The sequence below is a fragment of the Crassostrea angulata genome, chromosome 4, assembly GCF_025612915.1.
Source record: "Crassostrea angulata isolate pt1a10 chromosome 4, ASM2561291v2, whole genome shotgun sequence".
Classification (NCBI taxonomy): domain Eukaryota; kingdom Metazoa; phylum Mollusca; class Bivalvia; order Ostreida; family Ostreidae; genus Magallana; species Magallana angulata.
The window spans coordinates 33,983,161-34,001,199 of record NC_069114.1 but is presented as its reverse complement, the minus strand read 5'-3'; the positions used below and the strand labels follow the sequence as shown (position 1 = coordinate 34,001,199).

Sequence of the window (18,039 nt, the reverse complement as noted above, 5' to 3'; positions counted from 1 at the left end):
GCAGAAACTAAAGCCAGTATCGTAGAACGATTTCAACGTACTCTGAAAGGAAGAATGTGGCGGTATTTCACTCGTCAAAAAACTCGACGTTATGTGGATATTTTACCCGATTTAGTATATGCTTATAATCACAGTTACCATCGAAGTATCAAGAGAGCTCCTGCTGAGGTCAATTCCTCCAATGTGTTAGAAGTGTGGAAAACATTGTACGATAAGAAAATAAGTCTTAAAAAACCTAAGTTTAAAGACGGAGATCGAGTGAGAATCAGTAAAGCTAAACGTACCTTTGAAAAAGGTTATTTACCGAATTGGACTCGAGAGATATTTAAAGTATCTCGTTTAATCCAGGAATCTGTACCTTATAGATATAAGGTAAAAGATTTTAACGGAGAAGAATTAGAAGGCACTTTTTACGAATCTGAATTACAGAAAGTGACTAAAAAAGACGAAGTCTATGAAGTGGATGAAATTTTAGGCTATAAAAAGGGACGGGTTGGAAAAAAATCCATTTCTCTTGTCAAAGTGAGTTGGAAGGGATATCCTTCCAGTTTTGATTCATGGATACCCCAATCGGATCTCATTCTTCCAAAATAGAACATTGGAAACTATGCTGTGGAAAAATACCTAGAGCTGAAATTATCTTTTTTGCTCAATTATTGATTTGTATTACTTTAATTATTGCCTCTATTGCAATGTTAGCCTTACACGATACGAATCGAGATTTCTGGATGGTTATTCTTAGCTCGGTCATGGGGTACATTATGCCCAGTCCCAGCCCTCCCAAGTCTAAACATGACCTACCATAACAATAACAACAAACAACAACAACAACACCTGGGGGTCCCTTATTGACGTCATTTAACCTTGAAAAAACCTCCATATAAAGAACACTCTGAGCTGTTATCGGCATACTGACCAAAATGAGTCGAAGATATCAATATCGTTGGAAAATTGAATGTGCCTACCACGGAAGAACAGACAAGAAGGCTTCTCACAAGGGAGAATGGCTACCTTCCAAGACCGCCTGTTACAAAGATTTTTTAAAGGAGCGTGATTTAATGGAAGAGCATGATCAGGCTTATTTGTACAAGAGAGTCGTATTGCCTAAACACTTTCTGGTCTTTGGAAAAACCCAGTATAACCAGTACAAGTACAAAATAAAAGCAGCCTTTTACCGTCAGGAGCCAATGTGGACCATGTACGAATCAAAATGGGGAAACCGACTGGGGAAAACTTTAATGGAATTGAAAAAATTTAGAAGAGCTGGATACTCTTATGTGGATTGTTGTGACCCTGTCGAGTACCTGTATATGAGAAAACCTTTTCCCATTGATCATCTTCCTCCCTTTGAACCGAGATCCGTAGCCAAAGAAATTGAACACGAATCCATGGCTCAAGGAATCATAGATGTCAAAGAACGTTTTCCCGAGATTGATGAAAAAGCCGCCCAGAAAATGGAGAGGGTCATGGAAGAGAAAAATGAAGACATGGAGACGAAGTGAATGTTAAAAAAAAACTTTCTCATGTTTAAAAAACTTTTTTTCTGAATTTGTGTTGTATGTTTGAATTAAAATTTGTTCATATATAAATAAACTTGTAATTTTATTTTTTATTCATTTTGAATTGATCATGGATGCAGGAGAAGGTTTTTTCATGACTTTACCCAGTGATGGGTCCCATAAAACATTTCCAGAAAATACTCTGGCCCAATTTAAAACGTTATTACCTCAAACCGTAGATTTAACGGATGGTGAATGGGAAGTGGGTCTCACTGAAGTTCAATATCCCAGTAGTATTGAAAACATTTCAGAAAGCGAGGCCTATGTAGATGTACTCTTTGAAAACAAATATCAAAACATGATAGATAATCCAGACCAAGGCAAAACTGAGCGATTTAGAGAGGAACAATTAAAGGCTGTTAATCTGAAAAATATCTTACCTATGACCGACTGGAAGGACTCTTTTTATAATAATAATTTTAAGAAAAGCGATGCTAATAAAAAAATCCCACCCGAGGATACGAAAATGACCATTCATAGAATTTTTTTTAAAAGTGGAGAGTATGCTAATGTTGACGAACTGATTAATGAAATCAATCTGGGTCTGCAACGAACGTTTAGAAGACTGTGGATACAGTGTGGTGGCGGTGTTCCACAACAAAGATTGACAAAAGATCAGCTATTAAATTTAAGTGCAGACGAGGCAAGAAAAGCATTAGCTAAACAAACAGAAAAAATAGAAGAGAGAATACTATCTAACAATAACCTGCAGTTGTTTCACGACAAGACTTTTGACCGATTAGAGTATCATATCAATGGAAGGAAATTACGTGAAGAATGCCTTTTTGCCATTCGTTTTCCTATCTCCTTAGCTTATAAATTTGGATTTGATAATGCTGCTCTTTTTCTTGAAAGTAACCATGACGTTGGCAAATTTATTGCTTTAGCTACAATGTACAATCAAGCTCAGGGAAAGAAAGATGCAGAGTTAGGGGCTGGTCATACCAAATGGATCAACGTGGCTTATCATCCTCGTTACAGCCTTGACTTATCAGTAAACCTGAAACAATTATTCATTTACTGCGACATCGTAGAACCCCAGATCGTAGGATCTAATCAATTAAAATTGCTGAGAGTGGTCCCCATCCACGCAAGTTACCCCCCAAGTTGGGATCAATACCAATTTACGTGGGAACCCAGAAGAGTAGAATATTTGAAATTGAGTAAGAAACATTTTGACATGATTGACATTCAGATCAGAACTCCTTTAGGAGCCGTATTTCCTTTTTTAAGTGGAAGAACGGTGGTAAAACTTCATTTTAAAAAAGCCTTTTAAACATGGAGCTGTGGATTCTGATTGTTACTCTAACACTATCGACAATTTTGATATTTAGTTGGTGTATTGAATGTATCAGACGATATTGAGAGTATATAAATAGAGAGTTATTTATAATTTGACCTCATTATCAATCAACATGGCCTATAGACATAGACGAAGAAGAAGGGGTCAGAAAGGAGGATTTGTACAATTACTACCAGCTCTAATGAGTGCTCTTGCCCCCACGGTAGCAGGAATGGCACTTTCTAGAATTTCTTCTAGATTACTCCCTCAACGAGGGAGAGGAAGAAGAATAGTAGCAAGAAGATACAGATATAGAAACAGACCCTAATTCAAAAATGATATAAAAAGAGAAATCACTAAGTATATTTTTCAGTCTTGATGGATGTTTATAGCGGATTATTACACCAAAGAGGTCACGGAGGCTTAGGTACTCTCCTTAAATTAGGAGGGTCCGTAGCGGCCAGTGCCTTAGCACCTCTCGTCGGAGATTTTGTTGGAGGTTTGATAAGAAAGAAAAAAAACAAACAAACGGGCCAAGGTTTCGTGACTGATGCCCTAAAACAAGGTTTTAACGTCAGTAAAAATGCTTTTTTACGTGGGGTAGGAGTCAGAGATGCCATAACTCAAGGCCTGAACACCAGTAAAAATACCATTTTACATAATTTAAGAGTCAGGAGTAGTAATAGACTTAAAAATATTGCTATTCCTTTAGCCGATAGTCTTCTAAGACAAAAGCTTCCCCTTATGGGATCTCCTATCATAGGTTCATTGCTTAGTGGTAAAGTGATACCAATGATAAAAAATAAGCTAGACTCAGCTATTGAGCGAAGAGTTAATCTCTTAATGCCAAATCAATGGGGTAGTGGGACAAGAAAAAGAAGAAGAAGAAGAAAACAAAGAGGCGAAGGAGTAGTCAGTGACCTAGTCAAAGGAGGAATGAAACAACTCCCTAAATTAATTAAAAAGGGAACCCGATCGCTATTAAGAAGAGGAATTAAAAAAGGAATAAAAAAAGGAATTGAAAGAGGCGCTAAAAAAATCATTAAAGAAGGAACTAAACAAGCGATACAGACTGCTGCTAAAACAGGCATAGATGTCCTGAAAGGAAAAAATATAAAAGAAGCGGGTGTTGCCCGAGCCATACAAGGCATTCAAAAAGCAGAAAAAATTTTAGAGAAAACAATTCTAGCGAAGGGAGGACCTACTAAAAAAAGAAAAAGAACAATAAAAGTGGGAACAGGTAAAAAAGCAAGACTCATGGATATTTTTGACTGACCAATGCCCCCACCCTATAAAAAGAGAGTCAGACCCCTCACCCTAGACAGTCGAGTACCTTAATTCAAAAGTCACACACACACTTTTTTTAACCTTCAAAAATGATGCACAGAGAGTCATGCATGTGTGGGATGGACAATTTAGAATTGTTCCAGGTTCCCCCCACCAACATAGCCTTGGAAGAATCGAAATGGATGGAATATTATCCCATTTCCAGTACCCTCGATTCCGATACAGCTCCCATTGAATTCGATATTCAGGGACAGGGAGACGAATACATAGATCTCTCACAGACTTATTTACAAATAGTTTGTAAATTCACGAAAGCCGATGGCACTAATTTAGAGGGATTAGCGGGAAAATCCACTCCCGTGAATAACATCATACATTCTTTGTTCTCAGAAATCGATCTCACTCTGAATGGTAAAATCGTTACCCCAGGAACAGATACCTATCCTTACAAAGCCTATTTAGAGAAATTACTTTCTTACAGACCCGAAACCTTAGACTCTCAAATGTTTGCTTGCAGTCTGTGGGAAAAAGACACGGCAGGACATATGGATGATTGTAATACAGCGACTGCAACTCTAGGTAAATCAGAATATACTGTGGCTAGTGACAAAATCACCATAACTCCTGCAAATATGGCACTGAGCTATCCAGCCGGTTCTCAAAACGACGGGTTGAGAAAGCGCCACAATGTCATCCACGACAGCAAAAAGATTACTTTAATCGATCGTCTGTATCTAGATCTCTTTCAACAGGACAAATTCATTCCCAACGGAGTAGATATTCGTTTGAGATTTAACCGAACAAAGTCTGATTTTTACATGATGACTTTGGCAGGGAGTACAGGAAAAATAAAACTTCTGAACGTGTTACTGTGGGTCAGAAAAGTCAGACCTACTGCAGCCGTGTTGAATACTGTCAACGAGAGGTTGAACGTAGAAACGGCCAAGTATCCCCTAAGACGGGTAGACGTTAAAACGTTCACCATTCCTACAGGAACCCAATCCAAAATCAGCGATCATTTGTTTCAAGGGCAAATGCCAAAACGAATCGTTTTGGGTCTGGTAGCTAATGACGCTTTCAATGGCACTAGTACTAAAAACCCGTTCAATTTCAAAAACGCCAAAGTCAAAAGATTAGATGTCACCATCAACGGAGAAACCATCAGTACCCGACCCTTTGAGCCGGATTTCGAGAACGACTTGTATCTCAGATCTTACTTGAGTCTGTATCAAGGGTTGGGAAAATTCGGTGCCGATTGGGCCCCAGGAATTAGTTTCGACGAGTATAAAGACGGCTACACCTTGTGGTGTATAGATTTCACCAAAGATCCGGAGGCACAACTAGACAAGTTTCATCTGATTGAAACAGGAAATTTGAGAATCGAAATTCAATTTGCAGAAAACACGCAAGAAACTCTGAATTGTTTAGTCTACGCTGAATTTGATAACGTGCTAGAAATCAACAAACAAAGAGAAGTCAGCACTGATTATTAATGGATACCTATCAATTGAAAAAAGTCTTAAAGGCAGATTTAGGATCTTCTTTTGCAGGTGTCTATGCCCTAGATATCATTCCTAAACATTTAAATTTTAAAGAAAAAGCCATGGTCATAAACACAGATCCTCAAGATCAACCGGGAGCTCATTGGGTGTGTTTATATTTAGACGGAGATACGATCGAATATTTCGATTCTTATGGATTTCCCCCCTTGTATAAGGAAATTCAAGAATTTATTGAAAGAAACAGTCATCACATGATATATAATGGAAGACGTTATCAAGATTTTACAAGTAAAGTGTGCGGGGAATATTGTGTCTATTTTTTACATCATCGTCATAGAAGAGGCCGTAAAGTATTAAAACAATTATTTCCTAAACACTGGACACCAAAACAAACAGATCGCTACGTGAGACAATGGTTCAATGAAAACTATAAAAAGCCTAAAACGCACAAAGGTCAATGCTGTAAGAGTTACGATCAGACTTGGCAAGAGAGGGCACCTAGTTCAGCTCGTGAATGAAACACCTGGCTGTGACACGTCACGTAGTCCAGTACCGAGAAACAAACTACTTTCGTTATTGAGAGGATATAAAAAGACAGCTCAAATCATTATTCGTCACAATTTGGATGGGGAAGTGCCACAGTAAAGTAAAACGCAACAATAAAATGGAAGGAGAGATAAGAGCTATAATCGCGGTACCCTTAGCGGACGGCGGTGTTGGATACATGATGCCAAAAGTCGAATGTCCTCCCTCAATATTTGAACCGATGGAAGTAGAGAAGATGGAACCAGAGAAACTTTATTTGATAAAAAAGGAGGAAGAAAAAGAGAAAGAAGGAGAGAAGGAAGAAGAAGAAGAAGAAGAAGAGAAGGAGGAAGAAAAGAAAGAAGGAGAAGAAAGAGAGAAAGAAGAAGAGAGAGAGAAAGAAGAAGAAGAAGAAACAGATGAGGAGGAAATAGAAGAAGAAGGAAAAGAGGCGGAGACAGAAATTTTCGTGGTGGAGAAAATGGAGGAGGGAACAGATCAAACCCCCTTAGAAGTGGTCGCATCCGATTTCCAAGAAATATTAAATGATCTCACTGGTACTGAAGAGGACGGTGACTGGATCGAGATGCAAGCTATGGCAGAAGACATCGACACGGACAAATTGGTAGAAAACATGAGTCAACAGGAGCTGGAGGAAATCGAGGGAGCCAAAGCAGACAAAGTAAGCGGGGTTTACAAAATTTGTACGGATTACGGGAAAGCCAAAGAAGAATTGACGGGATTATGGCTGAATTGCGAAACATACAGCAAAATGGTCAACCGTTTGGGAGGAGAGAAAAGAAAAAGAGAAGAGGAAAAACAAGAAGAAGAAAGAAGTAGGAAAAAACTACGAGATGCTAAAAGACAATTACTCTACCAGTCTTACCTGAAAATGAAAATGCTTGGGAACAACGAGGAACTCCTGAAACTGCTCCAAGTGTGCAGAGTGATGGAAAGAATTAAAAATATGTGAAATCCGTGTGAAATCCGTGTGAAAAAAAATCAATCTGTGTATATACGTGAAGTTTTTTTTGGATTCTTTAATCATTAATGGTAAATATGTTTTTTTCTCATTACTAAATGTCTTTCAAAAATCATGTAAATATGTTGTATGTTTGTTTGCTGAGTTTCCAATTAAAAGTTTTTTTTGCATTTGAAATCCATTGTTTATTATTTTATCATATAAAGAGGACTCTGGTCCTAAGAAATAAAACAAGAGGTGATATTTTTTTCATATATTTTATTCGAACAAACAAGTTTAATAACCAAAAGGAAGAGTCTTAAAATCATCAATGATCTGCCGTTTATCATATACAATTTGATATTTCTTAGTAAAATGTTTGGTCAATAATTCATGTCTCTTGGTTCTCTGGATTTTATGAGGATAAGTGACCGTCACTTCATCCAATTCTTTAAAAATCATTTTCTCTAAAGCCTTCATGGTTACGATTTGAGAAGCTCGATGATTCAAAGTAAGGCCTTTGACTTTTTGCACGCTTTTTCCAGTATCTGTTTCAAATGCATAATTCTTAGGGCCACCAGACATGAATTTGGTAATATGACCTCCCTCCAATTCGTCGGTCCATCCTCCTAAACTATTGACTATAGTAGGATTATACAACCCTTCTACGTGTTGATAAATAATACTGTCGGTATCGAAATAAAGAACCCGATCTCCTAATTTTTCTAAGGTGTCGTATAAATGTAAACGAGCATGAGCAGTAGTAAAAGCAGCTAACACCACGTTTCCAAAGGGGCAGTCTTCGATGAAATCTTGTTTTTCCAGATAATTAATTAAAATCAAATCTCGTTCGGGTTGTTCTAAGTTGTTTAATAACTCAACTCCTTTGATTTCAAGAGTGCTGTCCTGTAACATTCTCGTCAATTGTTCTTCTTCGTTCAAATATTCGATTTTAGGTAATTGAAGGCGCTGAGCAAATTTTCCCCACAAACAATTCAAAAATAACTTGGCAATAGTTCGTTTCACGGGATTTTTCTCGATTTCTATAGGGTTCAACATCAATTTCTCTCGATCAAATATGTCGCGGATGTAAGCTACCCGTTGTTCCTCGGTCTCGCAATCGGGGGGATATCCAGAGGCTTCCTGTTTGATTTTCAAAAACGTGTCAATGTAACTGCGAAAGAGATCCTGACTTTTTTCTGGAAAATGCCATACTTCGTAAATTTTCTTTAACTGGTATCCGCATTCTAAGGCTTTTTGAAGTTCGCTAGTCACCCAAGTTCCGGTAATACAGCGTTCAGAATCTGTATGCTGACAGCGATACTGAGGATCTTGACAAAGTTTTTGGGCACAAGTACGACATAAGGGAAACAATAATTTTCCTCCGGTACGATAGGGTAAAACGGGATGATAGAGACCCCGAGGGGGTAAAACCTGACATTGAATCAACCCGAAATAATTAGAAATCTCCTCAAAATTCTCCGTGATGATTTCTGGATGACCCATGGGAAAAGGTCTATGTTTCAAAACAAAAGGATATAAAGAACAAACGTCTACATATCTCATGTCTCCCTCGGTACAAAATAAACGCGTGGCATTGGTGCGCCCCCCATACAAAGCTTCCCTAGGATTCAAAGGATCTTGAAAATTTAAATTGCCCACAAACTCTTGCAATTCACAATTATTTTTCATTTCCAAATCAAAATCGTGTTCCCAAATAGAAACTACTTTATACCCCTGTTCTCTCAAATGATGTTCTCTAATTAAAGTCTGTTCGTACAACGTCCCGTAAGTACAATCGACTCGATGAGGATGATTTTCATTCTCTAAATCAGAATGACATTGAGGGCAACCGTGCCAGTAACATCCATGAAATTCGTACACGGTATTCGATTCTGGATCGTACCCGTCTACGGTATAGGGCCCTAAATTTATTTCTCCCCCATTTTTAGCATGATAAATCCGCCGCCCGTCTCGACTCATCCAAGCTAACCAACGACAAGCTTTCATTGAAAATTGTCGGGCTGGGTCGTATCCCAAATTCGGTATGATGGCAATACTGTCTTCCGGCATGAATCCTCTTCGATAGGCTAAATTAGCAGTACTGGCAAAAGTAATGGCTTCTTGAAAAGGATTGACTTGTACCAAACTCTGTATGGTCTTTCTAAATTGAGCGCAACATCGTTGTAAAATGTCTACGTCAGAGATACAGTAATCTACGAATTCTTTTTGAAAATCAAACAATTTGCCTTCTTGTTGCCGATACCAATCATAAAACGCTTTTCGTCCAGAACAAGTCATGTCGTCAGGATTGTAATAAGAAGCGGGGGGATAGGGACCCACATAATTCTGATTTTGCTCCGTATTAAAAAAATGGGGAAAATATCCTTTCTTCATTTCCTCAAATCCAAAAGCCGAAGGCATTTTTGATAAAGCAAAAGGCAAATAATTATAAGAATCTATAAATTTCAAACCAAGAACTTCCATCGATAAAATCTTAGTTCCGTTCATGATCACCGAGGGAGTTATGCATGCAGTATGCACCAAATAATTCAAAATAAATTGCCCATCGTATCCCTTGAAATTGTGAGCTATGACAATGGCCCCTTCGTGCAAAAGCTGAGATTGACTTTTTTGTGTAGCGTGAGGCTGGGCCTGAAAAAGCCATTCCATGAATTGTTTCAAAGTTTCAGAACCACGAAACAAATGGCGTCGAGGGCCTAAATGTTCACAGTGAGAACAGGACTGATCTACCTTTAAATGATCACAATGCTGACACACACGATGAGCTACACATAAATTAGGGACGTGAGTTCCATTTTCTTGAGTACATTCAAAATCAAAATAAATGTACATTTGAAGTTTTTTCCCTCTCTCTTTCAGAGTAGGTTTGACTTGAACAAAACATTGGTGATCTTTCTCGACCATTTCTCTACAAATCTTACACCATTTTCCGTCCCCACATTTGTGATAAGGGAGTAACTTTTTACTCATCCATTTTTGACAGTGAGAACATCGATCCATTAAACTGCATACACTAGTTTCAGAGTTTTTACTGTAAGACTCTAAATGTCTCTGATAACAAATCTTGCTTTTAAAATACCCCTTACAATCAGAACAAACAATGCTACTCCCATCGGAAATACATGGGGTGTCCCCCAAACAAAAAGAACAAAGGTAAGGACATTTGACTCTATGATCTTCAATGTGACTATAACCTACATCGCAATAATCGCAGTAATATTTGTTTTCGGTCAATCCAGGCATAGACAAAATAGTATCGTAGTGTTCATCATCCAACAAAACATTCAAACATTTTCCATTTCCTTTTCCTTTGTAAATAGCCTCTAATTTCAGTCGAGAAGAGACCGTTTTAAATTGAAATATTTTCAATCGATATTCAGGAAGCAATACTTCTTGTAACTTGTTCCATTCCTCGGGACCGCAGGGCAAATTAGCATCACAATGAGCTTTTTTCATCAACTCTAAAGCTTCTTTTTTCTGCTGGGGGGAAAGAATATCATTCCTTTTAATACGATCCCACTGTTTTTTCCAACGGGGCAATTCCAAGGGATCCGAGGGGCGCTGACTGTGTAACCGAGCTACAGCAATAGCTCGAGGGAGACAGAGATGATCACCTACATTTTTAATTTTCAATACAGATCTTTTTCCTTTCTTAAACTTCTCTTTATTAGCATGTAGATGTCTGACTTTTTGACCTCCGCTTCCCTGAGGATATTTGACGTGAAACAATTCAAATTCAGCAGATCCGTCCGTAATAGTAAAATCTTTTTTCGATTGCTGCACTGCCTGAACTTTATTCAAAATAGTAGCTTCGTTCAAATTCTTTGATTGAGTAAATTCATACCAAATCTCAGAATCTAAAGAGGGATGGCGCAAATTCAATCTCAAATAATCGTTAGGATTACATTGCATGCGCTCTTTCACTTCTTTCAACATGTCGCTCAATAAACGTTTCACAAAACCGCTATCTGATTTCTGAGGGAAAGGTCGAAAGCTGACCGTATATACATTTTGTTTCACTTTAAATTTGCGAGATTGTCGCCCCCTGTCTAATCTAACGTTGTAAAAGTCAGAAACCACTTTTTTCTTAACAGCTTTTCTGACCGCTTTTTTTTTCTTTAAAAGTTTTAAATTTTCATCAATCAATCGCTTTCTCTTATATCTCAACAAACGAGATTTATTCAACAAAATGCTTTCGTCTACATTCATCTCTCTCGCTTTCAAGGGAAGGATCCAAAATGAAAAAAATATTTAATAATGCTATAGTTATATTCATCAAAACATGTTTACGAACTCATATCAAGGTCGCTAGACAGATACGTCAGAGTATTATAATCTAGGTCACACAGCTGTCTAGGTCACACAGCTGTTGTTTACGTCGCAGCTACATTGACTCAAGTCACGTACACGGAGGGTATATAACACAGCGTTTCTCTTCAGTTCCTCACACCATTGAATGGAGAGCATTCAGAACCTTATCGTGGAAAAAATCAGAGAGAAATTCAGCAACATGGCAGAGGAAAAGAAAATCAAAGAAGAAATGACTGAGATTGAGCCAGCCAAGAAGTTTGGATTCTCATCCTCCGAGGAAACAGAAGAAAAACCAGCATTTCTTCTAAAGCCTCCCAGAAATGATAGCGGAGAAACTTACTTAGACATACTGAAAAGAGAAAAGCAGGAAGACAAGGAATTCTACAAAATGATAGTCATCCAGGAAAAAAGAAGACTGGCTAAAAACCCTCACTTAGTGACAGGAACCTTTGGACCCGGAACAGGCACAAAATCTCTCTACGACAAAATACAAGACCTGCTCAAGGATTACTATTACCCAGAAAACGAGTTCAACAGGCTGAAATTGGACGTCATTCTAGCAGAAAAAATGAAGGAAGAGGCTGAAGCAGAACTAGAACAGAAAAGAGACGTGGAAACGGAACTGCAGATCACCAAAGAAGAACTACAAAAGGCCATCAAAGAAAATCAAAAAGCCACTAAGAAAATTCAGGATTTGAAAGAAGAAGTCGCAGAACAAGAAAAAGAAATTGAAGAGCAAGAAAAAGAAAATGACGAACAGGATAAAGAAATAGACAAACTGGAAGAAGAAGTCGAAAACCTGCAAGAAAAAATTCACAAACTAGAAAAAGCTCCTCCCCTATTCTTCTCCGAGGAAGAGTACAAAAAACTAAAAACCTTCAATTGGATAATAGAAAACGAACTAGAGAGAGCAGAAATGAAAAATACTGCACTGGAAGAAAAACTGACCGAAAAAGAAAACGAACTGCAGGAATTGAAGGACAATCTCCAAGAAAACAGAGAAATAATGAAACGCATGGAATGCGAAATGGAAACTTGGATCGACTTCGATTACGTACAAAAATCCAAGGAATTGGAGAAAAAACTGGCTGAAAAAGAAAAAGAACTCCAACAAAAGGATGACATGATAACTCGCATGGAGGCCAATTTGTTCACTTATATGGACAGCAATGCTAAAAAATTCCAAGATAAAGAAACAGTCCTGGATAAAAAAATGACAGAAAAAGAAAAAGAGCTCCAAGAATACAAAGAACATGTCAAAGAAATGGAAAATATCAACCAGAAAATGAAAGATGAAGTACAAGCCACTCCCTTATACGATACCTCAGAAGCCACAACTTTCATCCGAGAAATTCAACGGAAAGCTGATGAACAAATCCAAAAAGCTAAAGAAAAATTGGCCCTCATGGAAGCAGAAGTCGACGCACTCAAGATGGACAACAAAGAAAACGTCAAAATATTCGCAGAAATACTGGACCAAATCCTCCCCCACATCAAGGATATGACAGAAACTTTCAACGAAGCCGACGAATGGGTGAAAGCAGCAGCCACAGGAGAAGCAAGAGAAGCATGGAGCATCTATGTCGAACCCAAAATCGCCACGGAAGAAAAATTCAAAAGTCTCAAGGAACTCTTCACCGAACATTGCAAAAAATTCTGCTTCGTCAGAAACGGAAGAACCCACAATATCAGCGGGGAAATTCAGCTGAAAAAACCACTCAACATCAAAGAACTCAACAAACTCCTGGGACCAAACATCTATCTGAACGGAGGACCGAAGGAACAAGCCACTGAAAAATGGTCCATGGCCGCGAAGTTCAACGAAAATGATTATTTCTCGATCTATTTCACGGATCAAACCCTCAAAGGCGTTGACAAAATCGAGTGTGATATCAGAAAATGAACGTTTCCGAGTGAAAAAAATTCGTTTCCGAGTGAAAAAATTTGTTCTTTATTAACATTTTTCTCCTTTAAACACTGTATATATGTTCATTTGTTCATTTATTTGCTTTGAATTCAATAAAATTTGACTTGTTCTGTCTATACTGCCTTTGTTTACCTTTATTCCGACGCCATTTTGGATTTGACCTAAATAATATTAGACGCCATTTTGGATTTGACCTCAGTTGACCCCCCTATCTAGGGGCCTTATACTACTATTGTGCCCTGTTCAGCGCTGGTGGTTGCTTATGGGTAGACATGGTTTGCCTATTTAGGTTAGGTGAGGTGGGGAAATCAACCAGATTCGCACTATGCTGGGGACCAGATAGATCGACCAGATTTACACTATGCTGTGGACCATCCGAGCCAGCGCTGTCTGTTGCACCCGCTTCCGGTCGCGCGGCTTTGCACGTGGTGCAGGCGGGGCCTCTCGAACCTTCCTTTTTGGCATAGTTTACTCATTAAAAATAAAAAGAATAAATCAACACATATAAATTGTGTAAGATAAAACAAAGAATCGTCGGATGTTTTGAAAACACGTGCACGATCGAGCAATTGCTACATGTGCCGTATTACGAACCGATTAAATCCATAAAAAATCTAATCTTTAAATTGTCATCGGCGATTGAAAGGTTTCAGAGAATTAAGAATTTGTAATAAGAATTCGTCGTAACAAAATAATTTACACAAAACGACGGCATAACCAAAACATTAACAAAATGGTTGACAGAACCTGAAACAAAAACACGTCTTACCTCTTGAATTTTTTAAAGGACTGATGCAAGTACAAAAATGACGTCACGGGATTGGCTAATAGCCCAGAATTTAAGGCCGATGGTAAGGCTAATACCAGGAGGCGCAGATTATTGTGGGAATAATAGTTGTGAAATACATGCCTAGATTTACGAGTTGATGATAAAATAAAATGTTAATATGATGAAATCTAAATATGATTTCCCTTTGATAAATGGATTTAACTCTGATAAGTTAAATCTTATTATAAACTTGAGTTATACAAATATGAACCTTGTTATCATAAGTGTTAATATATCTATGATGCATTTAATTTATCCATTTTAAGCCACAGTGTAGCTACACTTAGGCCTTAAGATATAGTTTATATATTGTTTTCATATCATTAAATATTTAAACCATATAAAAAGTATATATACAGAAACAAATGTAATATCTTTATGCACAAGTCAATAACACATTATCGTTAAAAAAACCAATATTTATTTACCTATATTTACTTCAACATACCGATGATGGTGAAGGAAGCTATAAAACAAGATTTGAATCCTAAGCGACTGAAAACGCGTTGGATCTTACTTTTTTCAAAACGATTATCAAAATAATTAAAACCAAGAAAATAATTTCAAAGGAAAAAAATCTTCATCATTTGAATGAACATCATTTTGTATGTCAATTAATGAAAGAGTACATTAGCCCACGCTTAACCTAGTTGAATTGAGTTGAATTGATTTCTAAACTCAGATTTTTAATGTTATTATATCAGCCAAAATTTTATCTTGCTAAAGAAAAGAGAACAGGATTTCTTCAAATTCACACAAAATGCATTGTGTACATCGTTCTGTCTGTGGATTCCGAAAATCACACCCCATCATATAAATAGTGAAAACATATCTCATACTGATAGCTTTTAGAGGTAAAATGTACCAACGAAATTTCAACAGCATAAACACATTGTTCAATTTTATTCCAGAAAAGTAAATCCAGAGTATGCGGTTACAATCCATTCATGGATAGTATACATCTTTCATTTATCCATAATGATTTATCAAAGTATTGTTTCCAAAAATTGATTTAAAATTTATATCTTTCGTCACATTTTTTTAATTCAAAGAATAATTGTACCTCTGTGCTTATTTTCTAGATAAAGTTAGATCTACTTTACCTGCTACTTAAAACAACGTTTGCATGTATTAAGAAATATTTTGCGCGCTGTTTTCCTATTGTGGAAAACCAACGAAACTGTCGACCGACAGCATTTGATTACTCTCGCACTTCATATCAGAAATATTTTTAAGATTGTCCAATTCAAAGCCCGATAACTACAACATGCAGGCAAACTAGGAAGAAACTCTGCATTATCGACAAATTGTTCTTTTTGATGATATAAAATACATATATTTAATGACTATTTGGACTTAAGCAAGGTGTCGATACAGTTGGCAAATGTGGTTATATGTACTCAATTTCATAGTCTGTTTCTACTTTTAATTTTTTTAGTAAGTTATTGCTTACGAAATACAATTATGTCATTATAATTATATTCTTTGTTTAGTGAGTAAAATACAATAAAACCTAGTATGAGTGTTATACTGTATATCCGGGTTGTTTTGCGTGTCACAAAATTTGCGAAAATGGGAAATATTTTAAATTTGCATCAGTTATTTTTTGCGATTTAAAAAGTTTGTTATAGAAAACGATATAGGATAAAATTTCTGCGTATTTAATTATTTGCGATTTAAAAGAGATCACGAAGGAACCCAAAATTAGATCATCGCGAAATTTTCCGGATATACTGTAATATATGCATAGAAAAAGACCTTAAAAGAAAACATATATGAGAAAATATTTATAAAATAGAAATAAAATTATCATTAACATTATAAAATTTCCAGAATGAACTGATAAATAAATCTATATCTGCAGCTGTATGGTACAAAGATTTCTACAGAAAAAATCGAAAATTTAAAAGTTTTAAAAACAAATTGTTTTACAAAAGTATGTGTACATTGCTATGAAACGTATACATTATTTGATATTTTAATTTATTCATAATAATATCTTATACATTGGTACGTGATACCTTTATTACACGAAAAAAAACGATGACATGATTTTATTCTTATTGAAACTTGATAAAACACAAAGAAAAATTAACCTTTTTTTTTACATACATTGATTACCTTTCATGAACATATATATGTCAAGAATTTACTTATACAACTATTATAAAGACATTTTATAACAAATCGCAAATAGTTTGCCAATACTTTTCATACTCAGCAAATTTACAATTCGTATGTGTACATTGACTATTGACATTGAATAAACACAAATACACTGAATCGCAACAGAAGTGATGTCCAATTTCGCCGACTATTTTCAATACATCATCATTATAAATTGAAGAAATCAGATACATTTGTACAAAACAAATCATAAATTCCAGTCACACATTCTCTATTTCAACTGCATCCTACCCGCCACGAACTACCTTTTTTTTTACATGAATAACAAAAATATAAAGTGACCATTTTTTGCGTATGCTTGTTTCTTGTCACAGTGTGCATTTATTGGAATGTTAAGAATTAAAACGTTTTTGTCGAACTAATATTGCATATGTGTTAACGCAAAGGCGCATTGAACTATCCAATATCTGACAGATTGGCAGTTCTCGGATTTTGAATCATTAAATATTATTGATTTATTTGCGTAGGTGTATTGTAGAAACACTTACCAGTTGTAATTAAGCATCCTATGACTCTATCACATGGTTCACAGCCGCATTTCTCTTAGCATAATCTGCCGTAAAAAATAGGAAGACAGTTGTCCCTACAATCTATCCCATGAGTTCCCGGCCAACATTCTTGCCAATGAATAATGCAAAACATTTAATATTTCGTTTTTCGGGTATAAATTAAAAAAAAGTGATAACAAAAATAACAAAAACAGATTATCTACACAAGAGTTCCCAACGCGTCGATAGTTTTCACAACATTCCAAGCGGCTTCTAAAAACATGACGTTAATGTTGTTTTACTTTTGTTATAAATATAAAATACACAATCTATGAAAAATGTTTTAATTAACAGTTACATACAGTTTACATACCCATCTGACACATTTGAACATACTCCAATCAGCTCTGTGTATGCATGAACTTTATTTACAAATGTAATGAAGTAATATTTGAATATCACAGACATCTTGTAGAACAGAAAAACTATTTATTTATGATGAATGTTTCAGTTTATTCACGTACATATTAAGACGGAAACAGTCTATAGTTGTTGACAAAGTCAATTATAGGGCAAATTATTATTATGATATATACTTGAGCTTTTTAACTTGAACCTAGTTTGCATAAGTGTTTTTCATATATGATATATTTTTTAACAAAAAATTAGAAAAATAATCCGTTATAATGCATTAATGTAGCTACAATTAGGTCTGAAAAGAATTAAATGTTTATAAATACAATAAAACATTTTTTGAAAACCCGATTTCCAATGCATTTTACTAGGAGATAATTGGTATAAAATCATCATGATGCAGCGATCCATCCAAGATAATACCAGACTTACCGGGTCCATAAGGGTAAAAAAAATATATGTATAAAAGGAGCCTTTGATATTCTTTCTTCCGTTTTTAGGCGGAGAAACGACGCTGATCACATGACTTTTGTTGATCACATGACAGTTTTTATTGAATATATAGTAGTAAGTAATAAACATTGTGGACGTCAAGTTGTTTGAATCGTTTCTATAGTCTATTGATATGTTAAAGAAGACCTCTCCATTTTGATTTATGCCCAAAGACAGGTAAAAAGTCTTAATGGTTGCTATTTGGATACATGCTCATAGAGATCCAAAAGGTGTGTGTCGATTGATTACTT

General features: G+C 36.2%; 2 protein-coding genes across 2 annotated transcripts; both read left to right on the top strand.

Annotated features, from left to right (window-relative positions):
• Positions 1-4,238: 4,238 nt before the first annotated feature.
• On the top strand, positions 4,239-5,621 carry LOC128182235 (uncharacterized protein F54H12.2-like). Its single transcript, XM_052850827.1, has one exon. The coding sequence runs from the start codon at positions 4,239-4,241 to the stop codon at positions 5,619-5,621; it is 1,383 nt and encodes a 460-aa protein (XP_052706787.1).
• A 6,029-nt stretch (positions 5,622-11,650) lies between these two features.
• Positions 11,651-13,470, top strand: LOC128180623 (golgin subfamily A member 6-like protein 2). Its single transcript, XM_052848765.1, has one exon. It carries the CDS (start codon positions 11,651-11,653, stop codon positions 13,352-13,354), a length of 1,704 nt encoding a protein of 567 aa, XP_052704725.1. The 3' UTR covers positions 13,355-13,470.
• Positions 13,471-18,039: the final 4,569 nt, after the last annotated feature.

Excerpts from the sequence above, each read along its gene's own strand:
- LOC128180623 (XM_052848765.1), top strand. The coding sequence starts at position 11,651 with ATGGCAGAGGAAAAGAAAATCAAAGAAGAAATGACTGAGATTGAGCCA.
- LOC128182235 (XM_052850827.1), top strand. The coding sequence starts at position 4,239 with ATGTGTGGGATGGACAATTTAGAATTGTTCCAGGTTCCCCCCACCAAC.